This window comes from Trachymyrmex septentrionalis, unplaced genomic scaffold (genome assembly GCF_001594115.1).
Source record: "Trachymyrmex septentrionalis isolate Tsep2-gDNA-1 unplaced genomic scaffold, Tsep1.0 scaffold83, whole genome shotgun sequence".
Taxonomy (NCBI): domain Eukaryota; kingdom Metazoa; phylum Arthropoda; class Insecta; order Hymenoptera; family Formicidae; genus Trachymyrmex; species Trachymyrmex septentrionalis.
This window is the reverse complement of record NW_017306018.1, coordinates 994,328-1,009,393: the sequence shown is the minus strand read 5'-3', so window position 1 is coordinate 1,009,393 and position 15,066 is coordinate 994,328. Positions and strand designations below refer to the sequence as shown.

The window sequence follows — 15,066 nt, the reverse complement described above, 5'->3', positions numbered from 1 at the left end:
TATATATATATATATATATATATATATAGTGTTATCCTCCTTTGAAGTTCTAACATCCATCTTTAATCACATTCATAAAAGATAAAAGTCTAACAATAAGAGAAGGTTTACATATAACGGGTGAATGCGTTTAATCGACATCTGCGCGCGAAAATCTCGAGCGTAAAAATCATCAATGGTCATTCAGCACCAACACGGGGATAGTGACGGCGAGACATATTATATTCACCGAGGCATATTATTGGACCTATATATCGTTATTGTTACATGTGTATAGAGATGGCCAGAGATACGCCGGGCTCTCCGATGCCGCGACCGCGAGATTTGGGCGCCGGTGGCGGAGGAAGCGCGGCCACGGCTATTTTGACTTCCGGCACTTATCACACTGCAGCTGCCGATACTACCAACATGCATGGCCACGCACTGCAGCAGAAGATACTCGAGGTAACGTACGATACATTTATGTAAGATGCACGTAATATATAGAGCTCACTGAATTCTTCGGTAAAATATCGAAGTTTGAAACTTCTGTGGAACTGTTGTGTAACAAGATAAGAAAATTGTTTGTTAAATGAACAATTTAACAATTAAAAGTATTGATTAAAGAGTATTGAGCATGTCGAAGGAAAATAATTTTTTTTACGAAAGTGTGTATTTTTTACTTTTTATGAAATGTATTCGTAGAAAAATTAATACATTTTTGTAACATTACGATGTACATTATTATATGATTAATTAAATATAACGAAAAAATAATTTGCAATATAATATTTCATAATTGAAAGAAATTATGTTAACATAAAAAAATGAATAACAAATAAGTGACAAATTCTTCATAGTAAAATCGGTTAAGACGAGAAACAAAATCTTTGGATATTCTTCTGACGTGTATTGTAGGATGGCAGAAAATAAACTGTAATATTTATTACTTTTGAAAGAAAAACAAAGTTAAGAAAACGCTGAAATGATTGATATACATTACAGCCGTATAAAAATCTCCGAATAGATTGAACGGAATAAAAAATTCTTTACAGAGGATTAAATCCTTTTATAGAATTGAAGTAAAAAATTAGGAAGTGGGACAGTAGAGTTTATTCTAAAATCGAAAAAAGTTAATGACTTACATTTTTTAACTGTCGTATAACTGTCACCTGATATAAACGTTTTTTTAATACAAAAGTTCTACAGCTTGTATGGACAAATTGACATTACCCTACCGTTGAGTTACGTAAAACAGTACTGAGTTAATGGAATTAAGATTGAAAGTTAAAAAAAAAAGATTTATATTGATTTGCAAATTACGTATATACGTATGCTTAGCGAAGACTGAAAATGATAAACTGAACAGTAATTATGTCTAGTAGTGACAAATTTTGCAAGAGATGGCGTTGCAAATACATAAGATAAGGAGGATAGATAGGAGGATATGTATGCATTTGAATAAGACAAAACGATAATATAAGAAAATGAGTTTGGAGTTACAAAGTCTATATTATTGACAATCAATCTAATTTGGCCATCGTTTCAACATCCCTTTAACAGTTTATTAGGTAGTAGCATAGCTGGTATCGTACTGCGTAGTACTTTGTATTTCATACCTATCATTGAAATACAAATTACAACTGTGTGAATAACTATTACAGAAATTTACACGGAATACATAGTGAAGTTAAGATTACACAGCTGAGTTTCGATTGAATTTGATTGATCATGCACACTTAGTTACATCGCAATTAAGTTCAAAGACATTGATATTTCTGCGAAGGTCAGATTTAATGTTGTGGATAATTTGCTCGGAAATAAATATCCCATACTTGTGATATATTGTAACTGCAGTACTTTGTATGCAGTAATTAGATTCTGCCTAGGAATAAAAACGAACAGCTTTTTTATAAATATACTTGCTTTTTATAAATATGCTTGCTAAAAAGAGAGCAACATTAAAGTGCCCTGTTTTTTTGTGAGCAAATATACAATATATAAAATAAGAAAATTGACATTGTATAGATAGCACAGCATATTGATTTAATATTAACTAAATATTATTGTTAAATGTACCGGAACTGATCTAATAAAACGTAAACTATAAATTTAGATTCATCCAAAATTTATTTCTCTTTTAAAATAATGCCCTCCCACTGCAATACGTTTATCCATGCCAACATTTTTTCTAATCTTCACAGTATTTTTTATCGATTTCGGATATAGTCATTTAGAATGTATGACAAATTCTCTTTTATAGCATTTATTGATTTAAAACGAAGCTTGTGTAGTAATATTCATTGAATTTTTATCCATAAAATCAAATAAAAAAAACCAACGTTTTTGGAACAATGCGAGATATGACTAGTCTAACGCTTAAATTGTTTTTCAAAATCAATTGGCGCGAACCAAATAATCCAACACGTTCAATCATATTTCAAATTGTCAATTGTCAATCACTGAGCACTAAATCTTTAATTTCTCTGTCGTGTTGCTTATCTGTTGAAATGAAAGGTCTTTTACAGCAATTCTCCTTCGACATTCTTTGTCTTTTTTGAACATTTTATATTATTTGAAAATTCTTATTCTTGATACTTTCGTTAGCCCAATCTTTTATTATTTTGTTAAAACTTGAGAGTCCACAATTCTTTGTTTATTTTTATTCTTGACATTGATTACCGAAACACTTCCGCAACACGAAATTTTAATTCCGAAGACAAAATTTTATACAAATTCTTTCAACAAAATTCGGAAGTATTTCTTCTTCTTAATTACAAGCAAGCATTTATTTGTAGGCTAAAGGCGATATTCATAATCCGTTCTTATTTTAAAACCGTCTTAGATGTAATATATAGAAAACTAATACGGCTCTCTGATCGGTTCATGACAGCTTAAGACTGTACTTAAGACAGTCTTAAATATAAAATCCGACTATGAATATCAACCTAAGAAAGGTATAATGACGTGAAATTTATATAAAATTCATATAAATTTATTTAGTAGTTTTATAAATAAATTTCCAAATATTACCAAGTATTTATCTAAAGAGATAATTGACCCCCTTAAAACCAAAAAAATCTCAACTTCAGAGAATTTCAATCAGAAAAGCTGAACGATTACAAGCGAGACAAAATTCTAGAATCTCGTCTTGTCCGTTAATTTTATAGAATTAAGACTAGCAACTCCTCTGATTTCAAATCGGACGATTTTACCGCGTTCGATTTTTTTATACTTGCTTGCTAAAAGTGCAATGCTTGCATAGGAATCGCGTGACAGCATTTATTCGCAAACGTAACCAATTGGACGAAATCGCTTTATTCTCTGTCAGCAACCTACGCATTTCCTTCTGAGAAAAGGCGACTCAAAGTCGCCCACGTGCGACGAATGACAAACGAAAAACATTCTAGAGACACGGTAAATTGGATTAAAACAGAGTGTCGGATACGTACCATGTTGGCATGAAACTTTGCACTGGCACCGCTATGCATACTTTTGCATTTCCACTGGACGCGTGCGACAATAGCTTTTATTCGGTAACATATTGAAAAGCTCTGTACATAAATCTGCATTTCTATTTGTTCCTTTTTTCTTTTTTTATCAAAACTCCTTTATTTTTTACCGTAGGCAAATCGGAAAAATAAGTGCCTGACTATAAATTAATATACTAATATAGAAGAAAAGTATTATATCGCAAATAGGAATGATTTGTAACGATTTCAGTTGAAAAAATAAATGTATAATTAGCAAGTGACTTGTCTGTTATGTTTTACTTGCAAATTAATTATTTTATATCCTTCAGATACTTTTTGACATTTTAGTTTTTAGCTAAAGATGTTGCATTATCCTTGAGATATCTGGATTTGCTTCCAGCTACAGCAGCATCATCAACTTCAACAGCAGATTCTCCGGCAACAGTATCATGCCCAGGAACGACAATTGGCTGAACTGCATGAGCAACAGATGCATCAACTAAAGGTAAATCGAGTCTTATAGATTTGTTTGTACTTCGACATTATTATAGTGATTTGCTAGTCATCTTAGAGTATGCAGAAGAATGATCTTAGCGCACATGAGAGATATAATAGATTGTTAAAAAAGGATGAGTTTATAAGAAATAATTTATTTCTGTCGCAGCTCTGGGAACAAAAGAAGCAGGAGGAACAAAGGCGAGAGAAGGAAAGACTCGAAGCTCTCAGGAAGAAAGACAAGCATGATCATAGCGCGAATGCATCCACAGAAGTCAAGACACGCCTTCATGTAAATTTGAATTTTTTCCTTTGTTATTAGACATGATACATTTTTTTAATTTTTAGGTATGAGTAATGTTAGATCATAAATTTTTAGCAAGGATTATATATACCTTTTATCTCTTAAATTTTGCATATTCGCAGTATTAATTTTTAAGTCTCAGAAGTTCTATATACATTTTTCTATTTTGAAATATCAAATGGAATGAGCTCAGGGAATGAAAGTAACTAGTTATTTGTAACGGTGTTATTTTTTTTGGTAATTGTTACTGTAATGTAGTAACTAATACTTATATCGTATAACTGTATTGGTTGTCCAACTTTAACTGCAATTTTCTCAGAATCAAAAGCCCATCCAAATCTTTTTACAATGTTAATACACATAATTCTCTTCTTTCAAATGAACTATGGTTCATACCATTTGATATTTTACAATTTTTGCCACCTCCTTGTGAAAAGAAGTTTTAATTAGCTGAGAGAGAACATTTAGTCATTTACGATCTCTCGTCTGTCCAGTCGGAAATAAAATATTGATTTTCCGAATTTGTATGTAAATAGCACGCGCTTTAAATTTTATGCGAATCCTATAATTCTCTGTTTACGAGGCTCTTACGATTACAGGATTTTCTGATGAATAAAAAGCAAAGGGAAGCAGCTGCCGCAGCGAACGGAGCAGTACTGCCGGTACCCGGCACACCCGGATATAGAAACTGGTAAAATGTACAACATATATATATATGTATGTGTGTGTATATATATTATATATATATATATATATATAATTCCTGCTGTAACTTATTTGTTTTTTTATTTACAATTTCTTAATAATAATAGATTTTTTTAAATATACATATAAAGTTTCAATTAGAACGATGCATCTTTTCAACATACTTTGCTCTCTTATTGATTATTCCTTATCTAACTCTTGATAATACGTTATGAATGATGTCTCGAACTTTTTTTATCTAGGTTACAACCGCAGTCAGAATCATCGAGCACCACGAATGCGGCTCATCGATATCAGATGCCACAGATGCTGGAGAAGTTTGGCGACGATTTCCCGCCAAACTGTCTTAGAAAGACAGGTAATTGTCTCGAGATATCTGAATTAACTTATGCATATTTCGTACAAGCAGTTTGTGTGCCAATAGAATGTCTACTAAAGCATGGTGTTTCAATGTTCGAGAAACGAGTTGAATCTCAGAAAACGAGCTTACATGTCGACGCGATGTTTGCTTCTTTGATCATTACTTTATCCGAGAATATAAAGAAAAGCAATGATTTTCCTCAACAAAATTCGCTCGATCGGATTATATATCGACATGCACATAGCAAGTCGGACAAATTGCATTTCATTATCCGACTTAAGTAATAGATAAATTCTCAGTTTCTGTGAATATACATCTTTTTTATATCTATGCAAACACTTTTCAACGCAAAGCGAAAGTCTACATAAGTTTATAATTGTCCATGGGAAAATATACAGAGTGAAGAAGAATTTTCGGACCGGTAAAATATTTCGAAAACAAAGAATTTTTAAGCAAAATGTTTCATACAAAAGTTGTAGAATTTAAAATGATTTCATTTATTGATTCGATCAGTTTAACCTTGAGTGGCATCGTCAAGGTCATCTATTTTTGTGACTTTGACTTGATCTTGACGACACCATCCAAAATTAAATTGATTAGATTAATAAATAGATCGTTTTAAACATATCTACTTAGTTGGCATATAATATGCTAGCTATAATATGGCTTTGCTTCAAGAGGGAAGTGCCTTAAGGGATGCAGCGCAAAAATTGAAACTATGTGAATATGAAAGTACATAAATCCTATGTATTTAATTTTCCAAATTGGTTGTTATTAACACGTAGAGGGGTTGACTGACAACCTACTCAGCCCTCTAACAAAAACTTTTTTTTAGGATGAAATGAGCGCAAAATTTTTTTTTTTTTATTTTGAGAGCGCATAAATAGCGCATTATTATATAATTTATTCATTAAGGCTCGTATTCAGAACACGCTTTTATTTCCAAAACTGTATAGTGTGTAACGTAAACTATAGCGCGCTAACATCGTTGTAAGCGCGTTCTGAATACAGGCCTAAGATTTGGTTAAGTGAGGGGAGAGGAGGGGGGCAGCTAGGTAAACGTGTTTTAAACTATAATTTTTGTATAAAACATTTTTCTCAAAAAATGCTTTGATTTTGAGATATTTCTGTAGTCTGGGATTTTTTCTTTAGATATAAAAGGCAATTATATACTTATCTACGACATTATCATATACGACAGTATCATAGTTATAACGTTCTGCATTTTGCTTTACTGAAAATAACAAAATTAATAAAATGAATAATAAATTGATGCAATGTCAAACCGACAGGACGATTTCGACTAATATTACATATCGTACGATGAATTTTTCAAACATATTAATTGGCTATATTATAAGATAGATAAGTTTTTGGATCTCTTTATCTTATAGCTAATCAAACAATTTGAAAAATGTATTATACGACAAAAACAGACAAATGTAATATTAGTGCTGTCTGTTGAATTCATCGTGTAATTAATCACAAACAGCGAGTAGGCCATATTAGATACTAGATCATATAGGGTTCGGTTATCTTACAAATCGGCGAATTAATTATTCGCCCTTTATACAGGCGCGAATATCAAGGAAATCTCTGTAGAATCTCATATCTCGCGATTTTTTTCCGCGACGTGCATGCCGGTAAACCGATAATACGAGCGAGCGAACGTGAATGCGAACGTGATATGGGATCATCTCGCATCGCGTTTCTTGTCTTCCATCCGTCTCTCTTTTCCTTCCCCGCCCCTTTCTTCGATATGACAATGACCAACTAACAACCGGCTGAAAAATTGGCCAGCTTCGGAGCCGAACTTGAAAATGCGACTAAAACAACGCGTGGAAAGGAACATGGCTGCGTCGAAAAACTCACCTCTGATGATACGCCGGAAGGACCGCCTGGCGTCGCATCTCAAGCGGAAATCATTATTAGCAAGTACGTTCCTTTCTCTCTCTTTCACACATAAAACACACACACACACACACACACACACACAATGTACGCGCGACCTTTATTCAAGAGAGTTATTAGGCTATTGCCTGCATTCTAAATTTCTTGCGGTGAAATCTCACTCCAGGAGAATGAAAATACAATCACCCTTGAAAAAGATGAAATGTTTTCCCTTTTTTTCCAAGGGTAGTTGTATTTTTTCACTTTCTTAGAGTGAGATTTCATTTTTCTATTAATCCAAATGCTTTTATCGTTATTAGAGAAAAAAAAGTAGACATTGCAACGAAAAAAAAAAGTGAACTTAAACAAGAATTTTTAATCAATGGTAATCGAGATATCGTTAACGCAAGTTGGACATTTTCAGTCGGTTTTGCAATATATAATTTTGGATTTATTTTAATTTTATGTTATTGAAACTTTCTTTTATTGCAATTATCAATTAAAGCAAATATATTTAACATTAAAAGTTTTTTTTCTTTTCGATACCATAAATCATAAATAAAAGAAAAAAATGGAAGAAAAAAATAAGAAATTGAAAAAATTTTCTATGTATCTAATTGATAGGTAATTTAATTTCCTATAAAATAGTTCTTTTGAAGTTTTTTTCGTTGTTTTCGAGACATATTAAAAATAATGGAAAATGATACTTTTTGTTAATATCTCCAAAATATCACTTAATTTAACAGCATTCTTTAAAAAACTTATTTACATGTCGAATGATCATATGAATCAATAAAATTGCGCTAAAGAATTAGTTTCTTTTAAAAACCCTCAGACAATAGCCTATACTTTACAAAGTATTCTAGAACAAGAATTTCTCTTTTTCTCTACATGACATTCGCCAATGTTACATATATACATTTCTGTTTTTTCTTTCTTTCTCTTTCTGTCTCTCACCGCACCCCGAGTGTTCAATTAATTGACTGTTGAGTTCTTTTGACGTTTGTTACTCTCCTGTAACAGCATGAGCGAAAATACTCTCCAATTAACATATGTAAATTAACGCTGTCCAGGAATATTTTAATCGCTCTCCAAATAACGGATCGACAGGTTTAAAAAGTCACTTTCAGACATATTTTGAACAGATTATGATAATTTGAGTCGTCGTAAAATTTCTTGTGGATCGTCACAGTCAAAATTTAATATATGTGTGTGTATATATATGTGTGTATGTATGTATATATATATATATATATGTTACACGCGACGTTATGGAGAGTTGGTTTATTTTCGGAGGATTATTAAGTCATACGTCTTTCCTCTTTATTCGCGCGTTAAAAATGCAATTTCGCATGCAATTTTCGTGCGCATGATCATTTATTTATTTCATATATATATATTTTTATTGCGTAACGAGGGGACACTATTCCTCCCTATCTTTCTCATTATTATCGGCGTACTACTTGTATATTTTTTATATTTTTTAGATTCTGGCAGCAATCCTGAGTCTGGGCCTAATTCTCCTCCGACTGTCAATAATTCTCAAGCCAGTCCTACTGCTGAAAGCAATACAGCGATACAGGAAGTAAGCTTCAACAATATCATATTATCATCTTTCAGTGTTATAAAAATTTATTACGAGATGTTTCTGATTTATTACAGGAAGGTGAAAATTCAGCATATGGAGGACGTCTCACTAGCAGCAGTCAACAAGGCAGCTTTTCTGATCTTTCGCTTTTCAGTTCACCGTCCATGCCTAACATCTCGTTAGGTAGACCCCATGTACCGTCGAGCTCATCAGTAAGTATATTTTTTATCAGAAATTATCTCTAATTACGACTCGCGCTTTTTTAGTTATACAAACATGACAATTTAAATTTTATAGTTTTCTTTTAAATATATGTTTAATTATATAATAAAATGTATGTTAGATACAGGGAATAGAAAATTATTTTTTTAAAGTAACTATATTGATTTTCAAAAGTAACATGTTATTGTTACTTAAAAGTTAACTAATAACTAGAAACGGTGTTACCTTTTTTTTTTACAACTGTAACAGTAATATAGTTAAATTGTATTGGTATAACGATAAGGAATTTTACAGTTACTTTTATCGTTACTTTATATTTTGATCTAAAATCTAACAATTATCAGCCTGCAATGAAGCCTGCTCGCTATAATCGCCGGAAAAAGGGGAAGGTCGGACTATTGTTAGATGAAACATCACATTCTTCTATTTGCGATTCCTTAAATAACTCTAGATGGCAATTAATTAATTCTAAAAACTCTATACAAACTAATTTAAACATAATGAATTAAACTCGGATGAAATTATTAATTTCAACAAAGATATAAGATAATGATAAGATTATATAAAAAAATCTTTTCAAGTGTTTAGTTGACGTATTGGGCTGTTCTTTGTTCTCAGAGTGGGACGAAATTAGCACCGGTCTCAGAAGCGGAAGTGCGAGCTGCGTTCACGGCGCGTCTCGGCATGCCGCTCACCGGTCAGATGCTGCACGGTACCTTACCATTCTATCCGTCCCTGACGGTTATCGAGGGCGAGCCGGCATACATCCACAAACAGATACAACAGAATCTACAAGAGCAGGTGGCATCGCCGTCCGCGACGGTGAGTGGTAACAGGCAGCATCCAGCAATGGCAGCAGCAGTGTATCATGCACCGATCACGGATACACAAGTAGCGCAAGCAAGACTGCAAAAGGCTGGTCATCACCGGCCTTTAGGTAGTATGTTCCCTCTTTGTCTTTGGAGAAGCTCTTACCGTGTGCGTGTCCTGTTCTAATGGACAATGGTCTCCGCTGAGAAAAGTGATTCTGGAAGGCAGGCTTACCCGAATTAATAATTCAAAGTTTCTCGAGAGACCATTTCTGTACGAAACATAGCACGCATTTAATAACTCCTCATCAATAACGTAGATTTAAGCGTTTATACGACTGTTTCTTTTTCTTCAAATATAGGTAGAACCCAATCCGCGCCCTTACCGTTAGGTCATCCAATGCTACAGAGCGGCATAATAGCACCGCCTACGCATTACGAGGAATATCTCGCAGAGAAACAGTTTCACGATCAGCAACAAGCGCACAATTACCTGAAACAACAGATCCGTCAGACTGTCCTGACGCGAGTGGGTTCGCGCGGTCAAACCAATCAGCTGGAAGAAGCACCAGAGTCCGAAGAATCCGAAGTAATAGATCTCACGGGTAAGAAAGATCATTCGGAGGAGAGCGAGATTTCGAAGCAGACGAGGGGCCGTCAACAATTCCTTCAACAACAGAGAGATCTTATGATGAGGCATACATTGCAAACGAATGAATCGACCATCTACGCTGGAGGTTTAAGCAGAACTTCTCAATCAGCTAGACCACTCTCTAGAGCATTGTCGAGTCCTCTAGTACACCTAGGTAAAACATGTTTTTTTATCATAAATAATATGACGCGCTAAAGATTTGATGTTTAGTAATCTTTGATGCTTTTGATAAAATATAATTACTTGAATGGATTATTGGATTTGCTTTTAATATCATATTGAATTCATATAATATTTAAACATCTTTTTTGCCCTATCTCTTTCTCTGCCTATAAGAAATATAAAAAGAAAAATATAAAAAGATAGAAAGGATCGATGTAAATTAATTTAAAATGTAATTGTCATAGAAATAATATTTTTAGCTCATGAAATAATTTATCCCCGAAGGTCCTCAGAGCAGCGATATTTTTGCACGAGGTTCTTCGCATCGACCCACTACGGGATTAGCTTATGACCCATTGATGTTGAAACATGCATGTGTCTGTGGCGAAACGGTCAGAGGTCATCCTGAACATGGTGGCCGATTGCAGAGCGTATGGGCTAGATTATCGGAAACGGGCTTGTTGCAACGTTGCGATCGAATACGCTCGCGCAAGGCCACACTCGAAGAGATTCAAACATGTCATAGCGAAGCTCATGCACTTTTATTTGGTGAGTTTTACTCTTTCAAGCTATTTTAGCTTTATAAACAAATATTTTTAACGGACAATAGAATGAAACTAGCAGTTAAGAATTACTACTCTGAAAGTAATTCAATTTAAAAATTTGAAGAAGCTTTAAAACTTTCGTGAAATTTACAATTAAAATTTTATTATTTTTCTTATTCTCAAATTTATTGTTTTTTATTTTTAGAATTTTATTCTTAGATATTCATTTTTGTTACCGAAATAAATATTTATACTAGGTATACGAGATGACAAAAAGTTTGGCCACAAAATTTTGTTTATCAAATCATAGTAACGTATATTTATAAAAGAAATTTTAGACTGTTGATTATATTTTATTAAATACAAAAAATAACATCGAAAGCTTTAACTTCGATACAAACTTTAAGGTGCTTCAGAAACGATAGTCGCGCATTTTTCCATAAATTCTTCCAAATAGCCAATAGAGAGTGGTCTTCAGTTCAACTGATGAAAATCTTTTGATACAGTCTTTTTAGTATTTAGCAAGATATAACTAATATTCTAGAATTTGTTTTTTATATACGTTACTATCCAAGTAATAAACTAACATTATTTATTATTTTGTTGTAAAAATGATGACAAATAATATAAATTCATTACCTTATAATGATTTCATAAACTCACAAATGCAAGCTTTTTTGTTATCCTATATTAATTAATTATATTACTGAATGTATACAAATATGATTTATAATATATGATATAAGTAAATGTGTATATTTAATTACACTACTGTAATTAAATTACAAATTATTATTATTAAGTTATTAAAAATAAAGAAAAATATACTGTACTGTAAAAAAATTTTTAAATCTTAAATCTTAAACTGTAGAACAATTATATCAACGTGATATTAATTTGTGATGTGCGCAGGAACGAATCCGTTGAATCGACAGAAACTGGATATGTCCAAACTATCGCAACTGCCTATCAAAAGTTTCGTCCGACTTCCCTGCGGTGGAGTTGGAGTTGATTCTGACACAACGTGGAACGAGCTTAATACTGCACCTGCTGCCCGAATGGCAGTGGGATGCGTTGTTGACCTTGCATTCAAGACAGCAGTGGGTGATATTAAGAACGGCTTTGCTGTGGTAAGACCGCCTGGACATCACGCAGAGACCAATCAAGCCATGGGTTTTTGCTTCTTCAACTCGGTGGCAATTGCAGCGAGGCTACTTCAGCAGAAACTCGACGTTAGAAAAATTTTAATCTTAGATTGGGTGAGAAATGTTATTATTACGCAACATGATGATAATGTTTTTATACTGTGACAATAAGCAATACAATACAACAAATTAAAATTGTAGTTAAAATTAGACTACGATTCTAAATATATTCGGACATGTTATATGACAAAATATTATATCATGCATTGTATATCTTTAGGACGTTCATCATGGAAACGGTACTCAACAGATGTTTTATGATGATCCACGAGTGCTGTACCTGTCGATACATAGACACGATGATGGTAATTTCTTCCCTGGAACCGGTGGGCCTACTGAATGCGGTGCTGGCAAAGGTCTCGGTTACAACGTAAACGTGGCATGGTCAGGTGGCCTGAATCCGCCCATGAGTGACGCGGAGTATCTCGCGGCATTTCGTACGATTGTCATGCCAATTGCTAAGGAATTCGATCCAGACATCGTGATCGTCTCAGCCGGCTTCGATGCTGCTATTGGTCATCCGGCGCCATTGGGTGGCTACAAAGTCAGCCCGGCATGCTTCGGCAGAATGACACAACACTTACTTAATGTGGCTGATGGCAAGGTCGTCCTTGCCTTAGAAGGAGGCTATGATTTAGCGGCAATCTGCGATTCGGCACAAGAGTGCGTTCGAGCGCTGCTTGGTGACGAACTTAGTCCTCTCCGAGACGAAGAACTCACGAGAATTCCTTGCCAAAACGCCATTGATACGCTGCAGAAAACCATCGCTATCCAGGTGAGTCGAATATTGCACAATACAATGTTGTGATGTTGTCGATGATTACGGCAATTGGAACGCAACTTATGTCGCCGTGTGCATGAAAGTGTTTAGTGATTTAACAATTGGAAGGTACCCATTATCATAATAGGATGCCCAAAGACAAAAATATACGCAGAGATCGGATATTTTTGAGATAGATCTCCTATGTACAACAGTTTATTTAATTTTTGTTATCAAAGCATCGTTAAGTCTAAAAAATGATTGATTTTATCAATAAATTTGTCGTAAATTGTGTAACGATTTTACATAACAGAACATGAAAATTCTTGATTGTGGCAAAAAGCAACGCAGTAGTCAATCAATTTTTTGTTAGAAATTGTATTATATGCTAAAAATAAAATAATGATAAAAGTGATTAATCAAATCATTATCATTACTCAAAAAAATGTAACGACGTGACATAAGTTACGCGTTACTTTATTTGCCAACTCAGAGTTTAATATATTATCATATTTTTTCTTAGATGTCACACTGGCCTTGCGTAAAGCTCGCTGCTCATACAGTCGCAATGAGTGCTATAGAGGCGAGCCAGAAGGAACACGACGAAACAGAAACCGTGTCTGCAATGGCCTCTCTATCAATGCAGCAGCCTACAAACCTCACGTTAGTATTAAATTCTTTTATCATTTATTTTTATCTTATCTAGATTAGATTAATTAAATATTGATATATAATTAAATATCACATACATATATATACTAATAATATGTACATAGAAGAAAGTTCCCTATTATGAAACAGACTTTTAATATAAAATAGCGGAGCTTCTACTAAACTAATAGATATTATCTGTTGATTCCACTATGAATTATATTGCTCTTGGGGTGAAATCTATTCAGTGGAAAATTTATTATTGGATCGTACGTGTAGTTGCGAAAAGAAATTTATGAAATTGGATGTTGTCAGTTTTTATTGAAGTGAGACTTTAAATCTTGTTTTGTTAATAAATAAATATTTGGCAATAAAGTCTGTATGCATTAGAAGAATAAGATTAATAGTATAACATGAGTATGTCAAATTGCTTAATGTAGTAGAGATTATTTGTAGAGATTAGATTTCGTGAAATCATAAAGCGTGGAACTCGTAATATCTAAATATTTAGAATGCTCTAACAATAAGAGTACCGTTTCATACGTGATGCGTATGATGTATCATTTTAGCCTTCTTTAATATTCGACAACAAGAATAAAATGACACATGCCTATCATATATGAAACAGAACACCTTCAACATGATGATATTATTGTATAATAATAAAAATATAAGAGAAAATACTATGTTAAAATTAACAGAAGATTTATATGAAATACGTCGCATGCTCATTTTGAGCGTACATTAGCTGTGTTGGAAATATTGAGTATAAGGATTTGTGATTATAACAAATAAGCTTTTCCGTTTTATTTATATTTTAGAAATATTAAATGAAATTTTCTAATTGCAATACTGATGTAATTTACACTTTATTAGCGATATCTCGAAATATTTTATATTAACAGTATAGTTTTTTGAGTTTGCAACAACTCTTTTTTTACATTTTTTCAATTTAAAAAAAATTTATAAATTAGATTTTACATTTCAATATCTTAAAGCTTATTAAATTTCTTTTAAAAAGCTATTCTATTCAATTTTTTAAACTCTGTCCATAGATTTTCAACAATTACACAAAATAAACTCAATGTTTCATAATAAGGGACTTTCCTCTTATATGTATATAGAATATATCTCTGTATTTTATATATGTTTATATACATATACATATATATAAGAGTGTATCATTTTAATTGACGCACTAAAACATCTCTTGAATGGTGCATTTTGAAGAAAACTATGCCCCCCTTCAAACCATGTAACTTTTG

General features: G+C 33.0%; 1 protein-coding gene across 6 annotated transcripts in view; it reads left to right on the top strand.

Annotated features, from left to right (window-relative positions):
• Positions 1-15,066, top strand: part of LOC108755110 (histone deacetylase 4) — a 42,224-nt gene that overhangs the window by 26,582 nt on the left and 576 nt on the right. For 3 of the 6 annotated variants that reach the window (XM_018497925.1, XM_018497924.1, XM_018497928.1), the window contains 14 exons: positions 278-444; positions 3,853-3,957; positions 4,117-4,239; positions 4,851-4,942; positions 5,199-5,314; positions 7,118-7,252; positions 8,695-8,792; positions 8,870-9,007; positions 9,636-9,957; positions 10,189-10,632; positions 10,926-11,189; positions 12,098-12,444; positions 12,611-13,165; positions 13,674-13,813. In XM_018497925.1, the coding sequence (XP_018353427.1) occupies positions 278-444; positions 3,853-3,957; positions 4,117-4,239; positions 4,851-4,942; positions 5,199-5,314; positions 7,118-7,252; positions 8,695-8,792; positions 8,870-9,007; positions 9,636-9,957; positions 10,189-10,632; positions 10,926-11,189; positions 12,098-12,444; positions 12,611-13,165; positions 13,674-13,813 (3,046 nt within the window). The remainder of the gene's footprint in view (positions 1-277; positions 445-3,852; positions 3,958-4,116; positions 4,240-4,850; positions 4,943-5,198; positions 5,315-7,117; positions 7,253-8,694; positions 8,793-8,869; positions 9,008-9,635; positions 9,958-10,188; positions 10,633-10,925; positions 11,190-12,097; positions 12,445-12,610; positions 13,166-13,673; positions 13,814-15,066) is intronic. The other 3 variants (XM_018497927.1, XM_018497926.1, XM_018497929.1) reach the window with 3 other exon arrangements.